Source organism: Megascapheus bottae, chromosome 30 (genome assembly GCF_031878675.1).
Source record: "Megascapheus bottae isolate mThoBot1 chromosome 30, mThoBot2.hap1, whole genome shotgun sequence".
Lineage (NCBI taxonomy): Eukaryota > Metazoa > Chordata > Mammalia > Rodentia > Geomyidae > Megascapheus > Megascapheus bottae.
The window spans coordinates 672311-687943 of record NC_143538.1 but is presented as its reverse complement, the minus strand read 5'-3'; the positions used below and the strand labels follow the sequence as shown (position 1 = coordinate 687943).

General features: G+C 55.5%; 1 protein-coding gene across 1 annotated transcript; it reads left to right on the top strand.

Annotated features, from left to right (window-relative positions):
- The first annotated feature begins 677 nt into the window (after positions 1-677).
- Cib2 (calcium and integrin binding family member 2) lies at positions 678-15452 on the top strand. Its single transcript, XM_090321313.1, has 6 exons — positions 678-854; positions 6082-6116; positions 10895-11006; positions 11546-11693; positions 13949-14144; positions 14629-15452. The coding sequence occupies exons 1-6, from the start codon at positions 804-806 to the stop codon at positions 14648-14650; spliced, it is 564 nt and encodes a 187-aa protein (XP_090177439.1). The 5' UTR covers positions 678-803; the 3' UTR covers positions 14651-15452.
- Positions 15453-15633: the final 181 nt, after the last annotated feature.

The window sequence follows — 15633 nt, the reverse complement described above, 5'->3', positions numbered from 1 at the left end:
GACACCTTCCCGCCGCTCCCGGGCTGCGACCCGGGGCCCCGGCGGCCGGAAGGGCTCCGTGGACCCTGCAGGACAGCAGCACCGCCAGCCGGTGTGCGCCGCGGCCACAGCGCCCCCTGGACGGCCAGGATCAACTCGGCAGCCGCGGAGCCCCGCCAGGTGCCCGCTCGCAGGGGGCGGAGCCTCCTCCAAGCTCGGTGCATCCCTAGCCCCGCCCCTACCCCAGCGAGGGGCGGAGCCTTCGGACTGGGTCCAGTCCAAGCCCTGGCTCGCCCCTTCTCTCTCTGGGAGCCGAGCCACTAACAAGGTCCAGCCTTGGCTCCGCCCAGTGTACTGCTGGGGGCGGAGCCTCCGGTTGGATCCGGTCCTGCTCCACCCCTTCTCTCGCTGGGGGCGGAGCTTCTGATTAGATCCAGTCTTGGCCTCGCCCCACCCCGTCTCTCCCTGAGGGCGGAGCCTCCGATGGGGTTCAGTCTTAGCCCCGCCCATCACTCGCTGGGGGCGGAGCCTCTGGTTGGGTACGGTCCTGGCCCGCCCCTTCTCTTGGTGGGGGCGGAGCCTCCAACCCGGTCCAGACTCGGCCCCGCCCCACCCGTCTCGCGGGGGGCGGAGCCTCCGGCTCGGTCCAGTCTTGGCGGTCGCCGGCTCGGAGGGAACGGCGGGGCGGGGCGGGGCGGGGCGGCCACCGGGGATGCTGCCTGCGGCGGAGCTGGTCAGGGCCGCGGGCCGCGAGGCTCCGGGCTCCCGGGCCGGCTGATGGGAGGCGGCGGCCCGGGCAGGCGAGCCACCGCGCCCTGGTCGCCATGGGGAATAAGCAGACGATCTTCACGGAGGAGCAGCTGGACAACTACCAGGTGAGCCCGGCCGCCCTTCCGTCTCTTCCCAGGCCTCCCTGGGAGCCGAGTCACCCGGGTTCAAACCCTGCCTCTGCCTGCGACGCCCAGGCTTGACCTTGGGCCGGTGACTTCCCTTCCCAGAGCCTCAGTTTCCCCACTTGAGGGATGAAAGCACCTTCCAGATGGAAGATTCTGTCATGTCCACCTCGGTCACCTGTCCTCTTTTCTCGAGGTTTCTGGACACCCCAGGCGCTCCTTGGCCCACCTCAGTGCCTGTGGTCTCGGCTTCATCCCAGGAAGGGCTAGAGGGGGTTCATCAACCCCCCCCAAACCCAGTCTTAAATTAGAGGTGTCCTGTTTATGTTAGGACCTCTCCCCTTTGCCCTAGGACAGAAATAATTGGAGCAAGAAGATAAGCCAGGTACTATTCTTGCAAGCCACCTTTTTCATCAGCGCTGCACGCTGGCAGCAGTGCCCACCTCAGACCCTTCTAGGTTGCAAAACCAATTGTCCAGGTGGAGGATCCTGGTGGCCTCTGACCCCTGCAGCCATTCCCTACCCCACCCCCCTCCACTGCCCTGGCTCTTTCCTTCTCCTTCTTACCTATCCCCCAAAGTCTCCAGGGCCTGGGGTGCCTCTTCCCTACTTTCTAGGTTGATCACTCATCCTTTAAGATCCTACTTTCTGCCCAGGCCTGGTGGCTCATGCCTGTAATCTCAGCTACTCAGGAGATAGAGAACTGAGGATGGTGGCTCAAAGCCATCACTGGTAGGGAAGTCTGTGAGATTCTTATCTCCAGTAAATCACCAAAAAGCCAGAAGGGGAGCTGTGACTTCAGTTGGTAGAGCACTACACTAGCCTTGATAAGGAACAGTGCTTGGGCCCTCAGATCAAGCTCCAGTGCTAGCACTGGTATACACACACACACACTCCTCTCTCTGACTCCCCCCAAGTAGATCTATTTTTGTCTCCTGTCTCCTGTTCCTAGATTATAAGACAGCAGCCACCTCTATATCCCCTTCATGAATATTTGGGTTGGTATGAAGGAAAGAGACTTTGTATAGTGCTCTCTCTGCACCAAATCCATAGTGAAGTGAACTATTGGGCCCATTTTACAGAATAAACAGAGACTGAGGAGCCATTCAAGGAGCTAGACAAGGCTCACATAGAATTTGAATGGTACTCCAAGATTTGTCCCCGTTATCTGGGATGAAGTAAGCTGGGGCACATTTTGTTTTTGTTTTTGTTTTTCCCTGTCAATTTTTTTGGGGGGTGGGGGATGTTGAATTAGTGTTTGAACTCAGAACCTGGGCTCTGACCCCGAGCCTCTCTTGTGTTCAAGACTAGCACTCAACCACTTGAGCCACAGCACACTTCTGGCTTTTTCTGACTATGTGGTACCCAGGAATTGAACCCACAGCTTCATGCATGCTAGGCAAGCAATCTACCATGAGGCCATGCTCCCGGTTCCTAAGTTTCTTTATATTATTATTTTCTTTTGTTGGGCTATATAGGTAGAAGCAGGGGCTTCTCTCAAAGATCCACTTTGCTTTGCATGAATCTGATCGTCTGGTGGCAGGGTGTGGCCCTGAGTGACATAGGCAGATGGACAGGTGTGCTCTAGGGAACAGTATGAATAGGCCAGAAGAGGGGCTCCTGCCTTGACAGGAAGATTCAGAGACCACACGAGCTTGAGTGGGTCCTAGAACATGGGGCTCGGATTTTGTCCATGAGGACATGAAAGGACTTACTCTAGGCTGAGGGGACAGCTTGGCTAAAAGCTTAGATGTGGGCATGGATATGTGGTCTGTACCCAGTGGGGAGGAGTGAGGAAGAGCCTGGGTCCCCACTCAGATAAGCCTGGAATTGGGTTACCAGTTGGACAGAGCCAGTCTCAGTGTTGAGTTCTGATCCTGGCTAGACTGTGCCAGGCAGGGAGAAACAAGAGCCCGGAAACCTAAGAACCCACACCTCTTTCCCTCTGGCTCTTCAGCACAGCTAGTGAAGCCTGGCCGGGGGTGGGGGGACCCATCAAGCTTTCCTGGGACTCTCCAGCTGTTCTGGGTACCACTGATTCCCAAAGTTTTGTCCAGATGATTTCTCTACATCACACACCCCTTTCCCAGACCCCTCAACCTCCTAATGGGCCTCCTCTGCCTTTCCCACAACCCACCTCTCCAGCTTCTGCTCCCAGCTCACCTTTGCAGGGAAGAGCAAGCCCAGGACTGGGAATGTGGCTCAGTGGTAGAGTGCTTGCCTAGCATGCATGAAAGTCCTGGGTTAGATTCTTCAGTACCACAGAAAAAGCCAGAAGTGGCACTGTGGCTCAAGTGATAGAATGCTAGCCTTGAACAAAAGAAGCTCAGGGACAGTGCCCAGGCCCTGAGTTCAAGCCCTAGGACTGGCAGAGAGAGAGAGAGAGAGAGAGAGAGAGAGAGAGAGAGAGAGAGAGAGAGAGAGAGAGAGAGAGAGAGAGAGAGAGAGAGAGCGAGCAAACTGAGTGGGAGGTAGAATTAGAAAACCAACCTTATGTGTAAAAATCAAGTTAAATTTCAAGACCCTGAGTTTAAGTCCCAGTAAGCAGCACACTCAAAATGCAAGCCTGGGGCTGGGAGTTTGGCCTAGTGGTTAAAGTGCTTGCCCAGCATGCACAAAGACCCGGGTTCGATTCCTTGGTACCACATACATACAAAAAAAAAGCCGGAAGTGGTGCTGAGGCTCAAGTGGTAGAGCTCTAGCCTTGAGAAAGTCCAAGGACAGTGCTCAGGCCCTGAACTCAAGCCCAGGACTGGCAAAAAAAAAAAAAAAGAATAAAAAGTGTGTTTAGGCCGGGAGTTTGGCCTAGTGGTAGAGTGCTTGCCTAGCATGCATGAATACCCAGGTTCGATTCCTCAGTACCACATACATAGAAAAAAAAGCTGGAAGTGGTGCTGAGGCTCAAGTGGTAGAGCTCTAGCCTTGAGAAAGTCCAAGGACAGTGCTCAGGCCCTGAGCCAAAGCCCAGGACTGGCAAAAAAAAAAAATGCAAGCCCGGTGCTCAGGCTCTCTTACTTCTCATCTGGAGTCTCCACACTCGCTCTGTCCTCTTTCCTGGCCTCTACAAACCCCTGGAAACAGAAGTCCATCAACTTGCCCAGCCTCCTGTCTGCCAGCCTCCAGTCACAAGTTTCTACTACAGACCCTTGGTTTCCTATTGTAAAACAGATGTCTGTCTGTTTTTTCAGTCGTAGGGCTTGAACTCAGGACCTAAGCACTATCCCTGAGCTTTTCTGCTCAAGGTTACTTCTCTATACCACTTTGAGCCACAGTGATATTTTTGGTTTTCTGGTGGTCAATTAGATAGAATCTCACCGACTGGGCTGGCTTTGAACCTCAATCTTCAGATCTCAGCCTTCTGAGTAGCTAGGATTATAGGCATGAACCACCAGCACCTGGCTGTTTTTATTTTATTTTTCCCTCCAATCATAAGCTACAGGCCTGGTGCTAGTGGCTCACACCTGCAATCCTAGCAACTATGCAGGAGGCTAAGATCTGAGGATCTTGGTTCAAAACCAGTCCAGGCATGAAAGTTCATGAGACTTTTATCTCTAATTAACCACCAGAAAAGCAGAAGTGGTGTTGGAGCTCAAATGGTAGAGTGCTATCCTTGAGATAAAGAGCTTAGGGGCACTGCCCAGGCCCAGAGTTCAAGCTACACCTGTAATCCTAGCTACTCAGGAGACTGAGATCTGAAGATCGTGGCTCAAAGCCAGCTCAGACAGGAGAATCCATGAAACTTTTTTTGTTTGTTTGTTTGTTTTGAGTCAGTCATGGGCCTTGAACTCTGGGCTTGGACACTGTCCCTAAGCTCTTTTGTTCAAGGGTAGCACTGTAAAACTGAACCACAGCTCCATGATGAAATTCTTATCTCCAGTGAACCAGCACAAAGCCGGAAGTGGAGCTGTGACTCAAGTGGTAGCGAGCCTTGAGCAAAAACAAAAACAAAAACAAACAAAAAAACCCTCAGGGACAATGCCCAGGGCCTGAGTTCAAGTCCCAGAACTGATGCATAGAACAAAAGAAAGAACAAGATGGCGGGGAGGGTGAGAAGGAAAGAGGGAAGGAAGGAAGAAGAAAGCCCCATCCCCGAAGAGAGCCCTGTCTTCCCTCCTTGGGCTACACAGGGCCTGGAAACTTCTCCCACCCCTCCCCTGTTCCACTCAGGGAAACTCTAGCTGCCCTGTGCAATCCTCTTGGGTCATGAAATCCCATCGCCCTGGAGGCCCAGCACCTTCAGATACTCCAGAGCCAGGCTGGCGGTCTGCAAGGCTGGGCTGTGGCCATTCGCCCATCAGAGCAGGAGGCCAAAGGCAGAGTAGCTGAACAGCAGGGAGGAACCGGAAAGCACTTCTGGTATGGGCTTTCATCTTAGCAGAATGCTTTGCATCTCCTAGCTTATCTCCCACGCCCAGACTCACTGCCACTGTCCAAGACTCCAGTGGATTGATAATGATTATTATTTTGCCACACCTGGGAGTTTGAACTCAGGGCCTGGGCACTGTCCCTGAGCTTCTTTTGTTCAAGGCTAGTGCTCTACCACTTAAACCACAGCACCACTTTTAGCTTTTTCTGAGTTATTTATTGAAGATAAGAGTCTCCTAAATACTCCAGGCTCCAAAGCGTGATCCTCACATCTCAGCCTCCCGAGGAGCTGGGATTACAGGAGTGACCCACCAGTGCCTGCCTCTCTCTGCTGATCTGTCAGTCCTGTGGTTTCACAAGCCAGCCACCCCTAGTGCTTCCTTTGCCCATAGGCCAGGACATGTCAGGCTCCAGGCACAGGATTGCTCAGGACACACTCAGTGTTCACTGCATGCCTGAACACAACTCCATCTTCAGTGCCTGTTGTGGGGCTTCCCTGAAGGCTGGAATTGCCTCCTAACCCTCCATTTTCCCACAGTCTGTCTCACCAGCGCTCTCACATCTGCTGTGCCCATTTGAGACTCCCCATCTTTGTCCTAATCGTGCACCCCAAGGGTGTGTGGACTCAAGGCCAGTCTGGACCTACTGGAATCATGGGTCTATCTGGGACAGAGTAGTTAGGATTCTCCTAGCTCCCCAATCTCCCCAGAACAGGGACTGTCCAGTGGGGCCCTGAGAAAAGAAAGAAGAGAAGGAAGGAGGGAGGAGGGAGGGAAGGAAAGAAGAAAGGAAGCAAGCAAGCAAGCTGGGATCTCTTAGATTTCTCTGTGTTTTTCCTTCCCAGGACTGTACATTCTTCAATAAGAAAGACATCCTCAAGTAAGTATGGCCTCTGTCTACTTCTTTGGGGCTATGGTACAGGTGAGGTTGGGGACCCCGTATGCCCTGGCTCTGGGCAGTGGTGGAGTTCAGGAAACAGCCCCCGCCCTCCCCCACCCCCATAGCTGTGTAGGCTCCTCTCCTGCCCCTTCCTAGGTCCAGGCCTTCTTGCCAGGAATGAAGCATCTGCTTGTTATGGGCCGGCCCCAGGTAGAGAGCTAAGGCACGCGTTTTCATTAAGTCTTCACTGGCACAAGATCTGTTTGCCAAGCTCACACCTGTTGTCCCAACTACCCAGAAGGCTGAGATAGGAGGATCACAGTCCAAAGCCAGCCCAGGCAGGAGAGTCCATGAGATGCTTCTCTCTCTCTCTCTCTCTCTCTCTCTCTCTCTCTCTCTCTCTCTCTCTCTCTCTCTCTCTCTCTCTCTCTCTCTCTCTCTCCTATAAAGTGAAGGAGCTATGGCTCAAGTGGTTAGAGTGCCAGCTTTGAGGGGGAAAAAAACTAAGCAAGAGCATGAAGCCATGAGTTCGAGCCCCAGGACTGCAATTTTTTATTTTTTTAAAAGCAAGATCTTGTTTCCTTTTATAGATAGTGCTTGGCACCTTAGCTAAGTCCCATGCCCAGGATCAGGAGACCTGGTCTGGCTCCAGGTCTGTTCCTCTGAGCCATAGGGCTGGCTCTCCCTGTTTGTCAGGCAGGGAAACTTCTGGGCCATCTGGCTGAGGTTCGGATGTCTTTTTTGAGCTGTTCTCAGGCGTCATCTTCATTTTCTGGATACTGATTGTTTTTTTTTTCTTGCCAGTCCTGGGGCTTGAACTCAGGGCCTGAGCCCTATCTTTGGGCTTTCTCAAGGATGGAGCTCTACCACTTGAGCCACAGCAGTACCACTTCTGGCTTTTCCTGTGTATGTGGTACAGAGGAATTGAACCCAGGGCTTCGTGCATGCTAGGCAAACACTCTAGGCTTCGCTTGCAGTCCTGCTGATTGCTCTTGAGGACCATAGGAGAAAAGGTGAAAGGCGGATGAGGCAAACACACAGACCTGCACCCCAGCCCTCCACCCTCACTCTTCCTCAGAGCTCCAGCAACTGTGGGCGGGCATCACAGAATGCCAGGAAAGCTGCCCCATGGGGCCATGCAGAGGTGTCAGGTGACACTAAAAGCTAGCAAGTTCTCAGGATCACTTTCCCTGAGGATGGATGGCCAAGCTGGGCCTAGAGCCTGGCACAGCATCCTGAGGGAGCTGGGCTGCATGGTCTGTCCCCACATTGTCCTCTTGTCACAGTGAGGGGTACACCTCTTCTACTCCCTACCAGGCCTGGCTTCAGACCCTGGGTTTGAATCCCACCTCCAATCTCTGCGGCCTTCTACAAGATCCGGCCTTCTGGATCCCACTTCTCAAAGCATGACGGTGCTTACTGGGACAGGATCTGAGCGCCACCAAGGTGGCACCTCTGAACTTTTAGGGTTCTCGGCATAGCCCCCTTTACTCCCATATCATGCTTGTGTTACATTTTGGGGAGCTCCCAATACCTTGACCCTCCACTTTGTAGACACCAAGCCAGGTTGCATGTCCTCAGCAAGGCCTCCTGTATGTCCACCTAGCCATCAAAGCCTCTGTCCCCACAGCACTGCCACACCACGTCCAGATCCAGCTCCCACACTTCCTCCCTGACACCCCAGCCCTCCTCTTCACCCTCAACTCAGGCTCTGTGGGGTGCGGAGGCAGGTCCTTGTGTCACCCCCCCACCTCGGCAGGTCTCTGCCATGCTGCCTGTTAGCTACTGGTGAACCCTCAGAACAAAGTCTTTGGGTGAAAAGATTGGGGGGCAGTAGAGACAGGGGCATGAATCCGTACCCCCTCCCCTCCCTGTCCCCCTCCTCACCCTCCTGCTCTCTGCCATTGTGCATTTCTGGGAGCTTGCTCTCACTAGAGGCTGGGCCAGGAGCCTGAAACGATGTGACACATTTGGGGGGGGCACCCCTGGCATATGGGGAAATAAATGGGAGACTGTAGACAGGCAGGAATACCTGGAGAAGGGGCAGCACCCCAGCCTTTGTGGTTTATTTATTTATTTACTCTCATGCCAATGCTAGGGGTTGAAAGCAGGGCCTGGCACAGTCGTTCAAGGCTGGCACTCTACTGGATGAGCCCAACTCAACCTCTGGCTTTTTGGGAAAGAGAGTTTCACGGACTTTCCCGTCTGGCAGACCTCACCCTGAGGTGAGCCTCTTGAGTGGCCGCTGGGACCCAGCCCAGCACTCCAGCCTTGGGCCAGCCAGGTGCAGGGCCAACTGCAAGGCCTGCCCCCCCCCACCCCCAGACCGCTGCACCTCCACACCCCTGGCTTCTTTGATAAGCTGCAACCCAGTACAGACCAGATGGTGAGGCAGAAACCCGAGTGCCCTGCTCTGCGTTACATCCAGGCAGCCCTGGTCAGTGACACAGTCAGGGGAGTGGGGGGACAGGTGGGGGGTGCTCTCCCCGCCTCCTCCAAGGCTCTGCCCCCACCCCTCATCCCCACCTCCTCATCCCCTCCCCCTGGACCCCTCCTCTTGGGCCCCTCCCTTTCCCTCACCCCCAACCCTCCTCCCCTCCCTCTAATCCCCAGGCCACACCACTCTACTTCCAAGGCCCCTGTGCAGACCCCACCTAGCCACACACCCCACTTACAGCCCCCCTGCTTTCCCTTGGTGGGAGATGACTTAACACCAGCACCAGTGGCCCAGCTACTCAGGAGGCTGAGATATAAGGATATTGGTTCAAAGCCAGAAAAGATTCTGACTAAAAGCCAGACATTTAAAAAAATACTGGGGGGGGGGGAGGCGCGAGTTTGGCCTAGTGGATAGAGTACTTGCCTAGCATGCATGAAGACCAGGGTTTGGTTCCTTGGTAACCACGTATATAGAAAAAGCCAGAAGTGGTGCTGTGGCTCAAGTGTTAGAGTTCTAGTCTTGAGAAAGCTCAAGGACAGTGCTCAGGCCCTGAATTAAAAACCAGGACTGGCCAAAAAAAAAGATTTGGGGGGGGGGGTGGGGAATGTGGCCTAGTGGTAGAGTGCTGGCCTGTCATACACAAAGCCCTGGGTTCAATTCCTCAGTACCCCATATACAGAAAGAGCCAGAAGTGGCACTGTGGCTCAAGTGGTAGAGTGCTAGGCATGAGCAAAAGAATTTCAGGGACAGTGCCCAGACCCTGAGTTCAAGCTCTAGGACTGGCAAAAATAAAAATAAAAAAACATTAACTCGGAAATAAGGCAGCCCAGGCAGAGAAGTCTATGAGACTTTTTAAGTATTTTTTTAAATTATATTTATTCATACAAAGGAGTTGCCATTTAGCAATATACTTTATGAATACAATATGTCTTGATCAATATCACTCCTTGTCTGTGATTGATCTCCAGTGTACCAACAAAAAAAAAAAAAACAGAAGTAGACTGGGCTGGGAGCATGGCCTAGTGGTAGAGTGCTTGCCTACCATACACAAAGCCCTGGGTTCAATTCCTCAGCACCACAGACACAGAAAAAGCAAGAAGTGGTTCTGTGGCTCTAATGTTAGAGCCATAGCCTTGAGAACGCCCAAGGACAGTGCCCAGACCTGAGTTCAAGTTCCAGGACAAGAAGGAGGAGGAGGAGGAAAAGGAGGAGGAGGAGGAGGAGGAGGAGGAGGAGGAGGAGGAGGAGGAGGAGGAGGAAATGAGAATGGAGGTAGCTCTTGGGCACCCACTGTGTTGCTTGGGGGCTCCACCCTCCCTCCCTGGCATTTTCTGACAAGGCCGGAAGCTGGGGATTGCCTTTCTTTCGCTGTCTCTATGATTTCTGACCCTTTTGCGTGGAACATGTGCTTTAAGCATTTAAAAAAAAATTTCTATTAGCTGGATGCTGGTGATTCGCATCTGTCAAACGAGCTACTCAGGAATCTGAGATCTGAGGATCTCAGATCAAACTCAGCCTGGGCAAGGAAAGTCCATGAGACTCTTACCTCCAATAAACCACCAGAATACGGGAAGTAAGGCTCTGACTCAAAGTAGTAGTCTTGACCTGAGTTCAAGCCCCATGACTGACCCCCAAACAAAAACAAACCAAACCCCTATTTGCCTAGAATAGGCTCTGAAATAGGAGATGAAATGCTCTTCTTGGGCAGCTTGGCTTACGGGGAGGAAATGGAGGTCCTGGGTTCCAGGCTTGTTCCTGCTAACATGCCCTTAACCCTGTCTGTGTCTCATGGTGGCTTTCTGAGAGAGCACTGGCCCAGGCCTGGGGTGGGTGAGCTGCTGGGATGATGGCAGCAGGGGGAGCCAGAGAAGCAATTTAGCACTGGCCCAGTAAGGATGAGGTGACTGGGCCAAAGGAGGGCATTGGAGGCTGGACCCTGTGGCTCACACCTGTCCTCCCAGCTGCTCAGGAGGCGGAGATCAAGGTTTGAAGCCAGCTGGGAGTAGACAAATGTGAGCGACTCCGATCTCGAATTGCCAGCCAAAAAAAGCCCGAAGTGGAGGGCTGGCTCAAGTGGTAGAACACCAGCCTTGAGCAAGAAAGCTAAGGGAGAGCGTCGCACTAGCTCACACACACACACACACACACACACACACACACACACACACACGAAGACCCTTAGGAGATCCCGGCAAGGGGAGAGAAGACCTGGTCATAGTCCCCGGGTGGGGGCAGTGGGGAAGTCCTGGTCCTGGCTGAGGTAGGCGGTCAGAGGCCTGGGCAGGGCGACAGGGGTCTCTGGGACCTCAAGGCTGAGTGGGTTCCTCTGCTTCTCTCCAAGACTCCACGCGCGCTTCTACGAGCTGGCCCCCAACCTGGTCCCCATGGACTACAGGAAGAGCCCCATTGTCCACGTGCCCATGAGTCTCATCATCCAGATGCCCGAGCTTCGGGTAGGTGGGGCCTGATCGCGGAGGCGGGGCCGCGTGTGGGCGTGGCTTTGATCGGGGGCGGGGCCCGGGGCGTGGTCTGGATCAGAGCGTGGCGCCTGAGGGCGTGGTCTGGATCAGAGCGTGGCGCCTGAGGGCGTGGTCTGAGCATGGGGCGTGGTCTGATCTGGGGGCGGGTCTGGATCGGAACCTGGGGCCTGAGGGCACAGTCTGTGACCTGGGGCGGGGCTGGGGTGGTTGGGGTCAGTGGGGGCGTGGTCTGATCTGGGGACGGGTCCGGATCCGAGCCTGGGGCCTGAGGGCCCAGTCTGTGACCTGAGGTGGGGCCGGGGTGGGGGGGTCAGTGGGGGCGGGGCTGGACATGGGGCGTGGTCTGCATCTGTGCCGGGTTTCTTACCTCCTGCGAGCTGGGCACCGGTGATCACGCCTGTGACCCCAGCTGCTCAAGGAGGCTGAGAGCTGAGGATCGCAGTGGCACAGGCAGGCGGGCCACCCTCTACGGGGTCTGCGGCGATGGTGATGATGGGGTGGATCTCCCCCAGGAAAACCCCTTCAAAGAGAGGATCGTGGAGGCCTTCTCCGAGGAGGGGGACGGCAACCTCACCTTCAACGACTTTGTGGACATGTTTTCGGTGCTCTGCGAGTCGGCGCCCCGGGAGCTCAAAGCGAGCTACGCCTTCAAGATTTACGGTAGGGAGCCGGGCGCCCGCGGCTCACGCCTGTAACCCCGACCTCTCAGGAGACTGAGATCTGAGGATCCCGATTGGAAACCAGCCGGGTAGGAGAAGTCTGTGAGACTCGGATCAGTGCTGGCAGGAAAGTTCATGCAACTCCAGTGGACCTACCAGCCGTGGAGCTGTGGCTTAAAGTGGTATAGAGCCCTGGTCTTGAGTAAAAAGGCTCAGGAACAGTGCCCAAGACCCGAGTTCAAGCCCCACACGGGGTGGGGGGGTTGGAGAAAACAAACTGGAGGAATCAGGCTGAATCTGTGGGCCAGATTCTGGGAACCTGGGCCTTGCTGATAAGGCCAGGAACCAAGACCCCCTAACCATCCCGTGGCTGAGTCAAAGGCAGGCTGGTTTCTCCAGCTCAGCCCTTGTGCCTCCTCTCCCTGACCACCAGAGGGCGCGAAGTCCTTGCCTCTTCTGGGCCAAGGGGAAGACAGGCCCCAAGTCCTGGTGTCACCCTGGGAGGGTCCTTGGAGGTGGACAGTTTGGGCTGACACCTATCCTGGACCAGGCACTGGTGCTCACACCTGTTGTCCTAGCTACTCAGGAGGCTGAGATCTAAGGATCGAAATTCAAAGCCAGCCTGGGCAGGAAAGTGTGAGCCTCTAAGCTCCAGTGAGAGAAATGGAGCCATGGCTCAAAGTGGTAGAGCCCTAGCCTTGAGTGAAAGAGTTCAAGCCCCACGACTGACAAGTACAACAGAGAAAAAAAAAAAGCATAAAAACCTCTCATCCACAACAACTTTGGGAAATGGAGTCGGAGAGGGGACCCCAAGGCCATGCAGAGCTGTCTTATTTGGAAATAGTCATGTTTTATTTCAAAGGAATTTTGTTCTAGAAACGTCCATCTTCCATGAGTCATGGACTCGTGGCTCATGGCTCCCTATATCCAAGACCTGATGGTGTCGGGAGGGGCTGCTGTCTGCCCTGACAGGAAGCGCCGAGCACAAAGGGGGCCTGAGTTTCCCTTCATTATGTCCAGAGAATCTCCTCCCCTCTCTCCCACCCTGGAGACCTTCCTAGGCCAGTGCAGGGGTCGAGCATGTCAGTCTCCTCAGGACATGAGTTCTAGGTTAAGCACTGACCAAAGATGTGGCAAGGCAGAGCCTTAGTCCTTCCCACCTTCTCCATCTGTGGTGTGGATTCAATATGGGGGCCACCTGAAGGGGCGTGGCTTAACATGAAAAGAGGAAGAGGCGGGTACTGATGCCATCACTTCCCGTCTGGTAGAGGGGCATTGTATCTAGAAAGACCCTGAGGAGGGAGTGAAGGCTTCAGCCAAAACTTGAAAGAGGAACAGAAATAAAGGCCACACAGGCAGGAGAAAGATTCTGTGGTTGAGCCAGGCACCAATTACACATGTCATCCTAGCTACTCAAGAGACTGAGATCTGAGGATCACAGTTCAAAGCCAGCCCGGGCAGGAAAGTCCATGAGACTCATCTCCAGCGAACCATCAAGGAAAAAGCCAGAAGTGGCACTGTGACTCAAAGTGGTAGAGCATTGGCCTTGAGGAAAAGAGCTCAGGACAGTCCCCAGGCCACCGAGCTGCAGGCACAGCGCGCAGAATCAACCCACGCTTCCTGCTGTGTGAACAGAGATTGTGGCCTTGCCATGTGGCTTTTTTCACCTCCTGACTTAGCTATTTTCTATATTGTTTGAACTCAGGGCTTTTTGCTTGCTAGGGTAGGCACGCTACAGCCTGAGCCATGTCCCCATCCTGTTTTGCTTTGGTTATTTTGGAAATAAGACCTCATTTTTATATCCAAGCTGGCTTGGACGACAGTCTTTCTAGTTACACTCCCATTGGAGTTAGAATGCCAGGCTTAGCTTTGTTTTTTGTTTTTTGCCAGTCCTGGGCCTGAGCACTGTCCTTGGACTTTCTCAAGGCTAGAGCTCTACCACTTGAGCCTCAGCACCACTTCCGGCTTTTTTCTATGTTTGTGGTACCGAGGAATCGAACCTGGGTCTTCATGCATGCTAGGCAAGCACTTTAACCACTAGGCCAAACTCCCGGCCCTGTGCTGGTAATTTTTAAAACTAGCAAACTTGTGGTGGTGGTGGTGGTGGTCTAGCCTTGAGCCAAGATCCTGCTCCTTGCAGCCTTGGAGGGGGCGGGCTTGCCGGGGACCTAGCGTCGGGTCGGGGTGGTCGGGCCCGGCGGGGGCGGGGGCGGGGAGCGTGAGCTCCGCCTCCATGGCGCGGCCTGTGCCCCGCAGACTTCAACACCGACAACTTCATCTGCAAAGAGGACCTGGAGCTGACGCTGGCCCGGCTCACCAAGTCCGAGCTGGACGAGGACGAGGTGGTGCTGGTGTGTGACAAGGTCATCGAGGAGGCCGACCTGGACGGGGACGGCAAGCTGGGCTTCGCCGACTTCGAGGACATGATCGCCAAGGCCCCCGACTTCCTCAGGTGCCCCCGGAGCGGGAGGAGGGGCCCGCAGGCGGGGCGGGGCCGGTGCTCGGGTACCGCCGGCAGGGGGCGGGGCGGGGCGGGAGGGGCGGGGCCGGGTACCGCCGAGGGGGCGGGGCGAGGCGGGAGGGGCGGGACCAGGTACCGCCGAGGGGCGGGGCGAGGCGGGAGGGGCGGGGCCAGGTACGGTCGGCAGGGGGCGGGGCGAGGCGGGAGGGGCGGGGCCAGGTACCGCCGGCAGGGGGCGGGAAGAGGCGGGGGTGGGGCCATGTACCGCCGAGGGGGCGGGGAGGGGCGGGGCCTGGTGCCGCCGAGGGGGCGGGGAGGGGCCAGGTACGGTCGGCAGGGGGCGGGGCGAGGCGGGAAGGGCGGGGCCAGGTGCCGCCGTGGGAGCGGGCGGGGCGGGGCGGAGCCGGGCCCGGGCTCCATGCGGCAGCGCCGGCACCAGGCAGGTTCTTGACCGCCCGCCGTTCTCTCTTTCCAGCACTTTCCATATCCGGATCTGAGCAGCCGGCAGGACCCAGCCTGCAGCCCCCGCCCTGCACAGGGGTGCTCCCTCCCCCAGGAAGGCACCGCATCCCACCACGGCCCTTTCAGCAAAAAATAAATACAGAAAACTAACCAGGGAAGGGGGGGTGAGCAACAGGAGCCTCCCAGGTCCCCCAAGACCTGGGTCCTTGCTGGGGGGGTCTCCTGATCACCCCGTGCTCAGTACTCTCCCCCCACCCCCAGCCAGGCACTGTGGCTCAAGCCTGTAACCCAACGACTCAAGAGGCTGAGAGCTGAGGATCCAGGTTCATAGCCAGCCCAGGCAGGAAAATCCGTGTGACTTTTATCTCCAAAAAGCCACCAGAAGTGGAGCAGTGGCTCAGGTGGTAGAGCACCAGGCTTGAGTGAGAACAGCTCACGGACAGCGCCCAGGCCCCGAGTTCAAGTCCCATGCATACCCACACACAGAGAAAAGAGAATTCCCCTGGAGGGGCCGGCAGGAGACCTGACAGCCTGGCGGCATTCCACTCACCCCAAATTCGTGAAAACCAGAAGTTGGGGTTCAACAAGCTATGCAATCCAGAACCCAGCCTCGAGGGGCTGCACCCCAGCCTGCTGGTCTTTTGCCCTGTCGCTGTCCCCATGGGAAGATGGGCAAGCAAAGATCCCAAGGGCTCCATCTGTGTGTCTGTCCCCTGGACACCCAGCTGCTGTGGGCTGGTCACGGATGTGTGCGAACTTGAGTAAAACAGTCCTGCGTCTCACAAACTCGTGTCTGTCCCATGTAAAGAACTGCTTCGCTTTTCCCTCCAAACCCCACCAGAGTGTTTCCAGATCAAGGATATCGAATGACAGATGTTTTCATTTCATTTCTGCCTTTTTTTTGGGGGGGGGGTCAGTCATGGGGTTTGAACTCGGGGCCTGGGCACTGCCCCTGAGCTCTTCAGCTCAAGGCGAGTGTTCACTTTGAGTCACAGCACTACTTCTGGTTTTCTGGCGG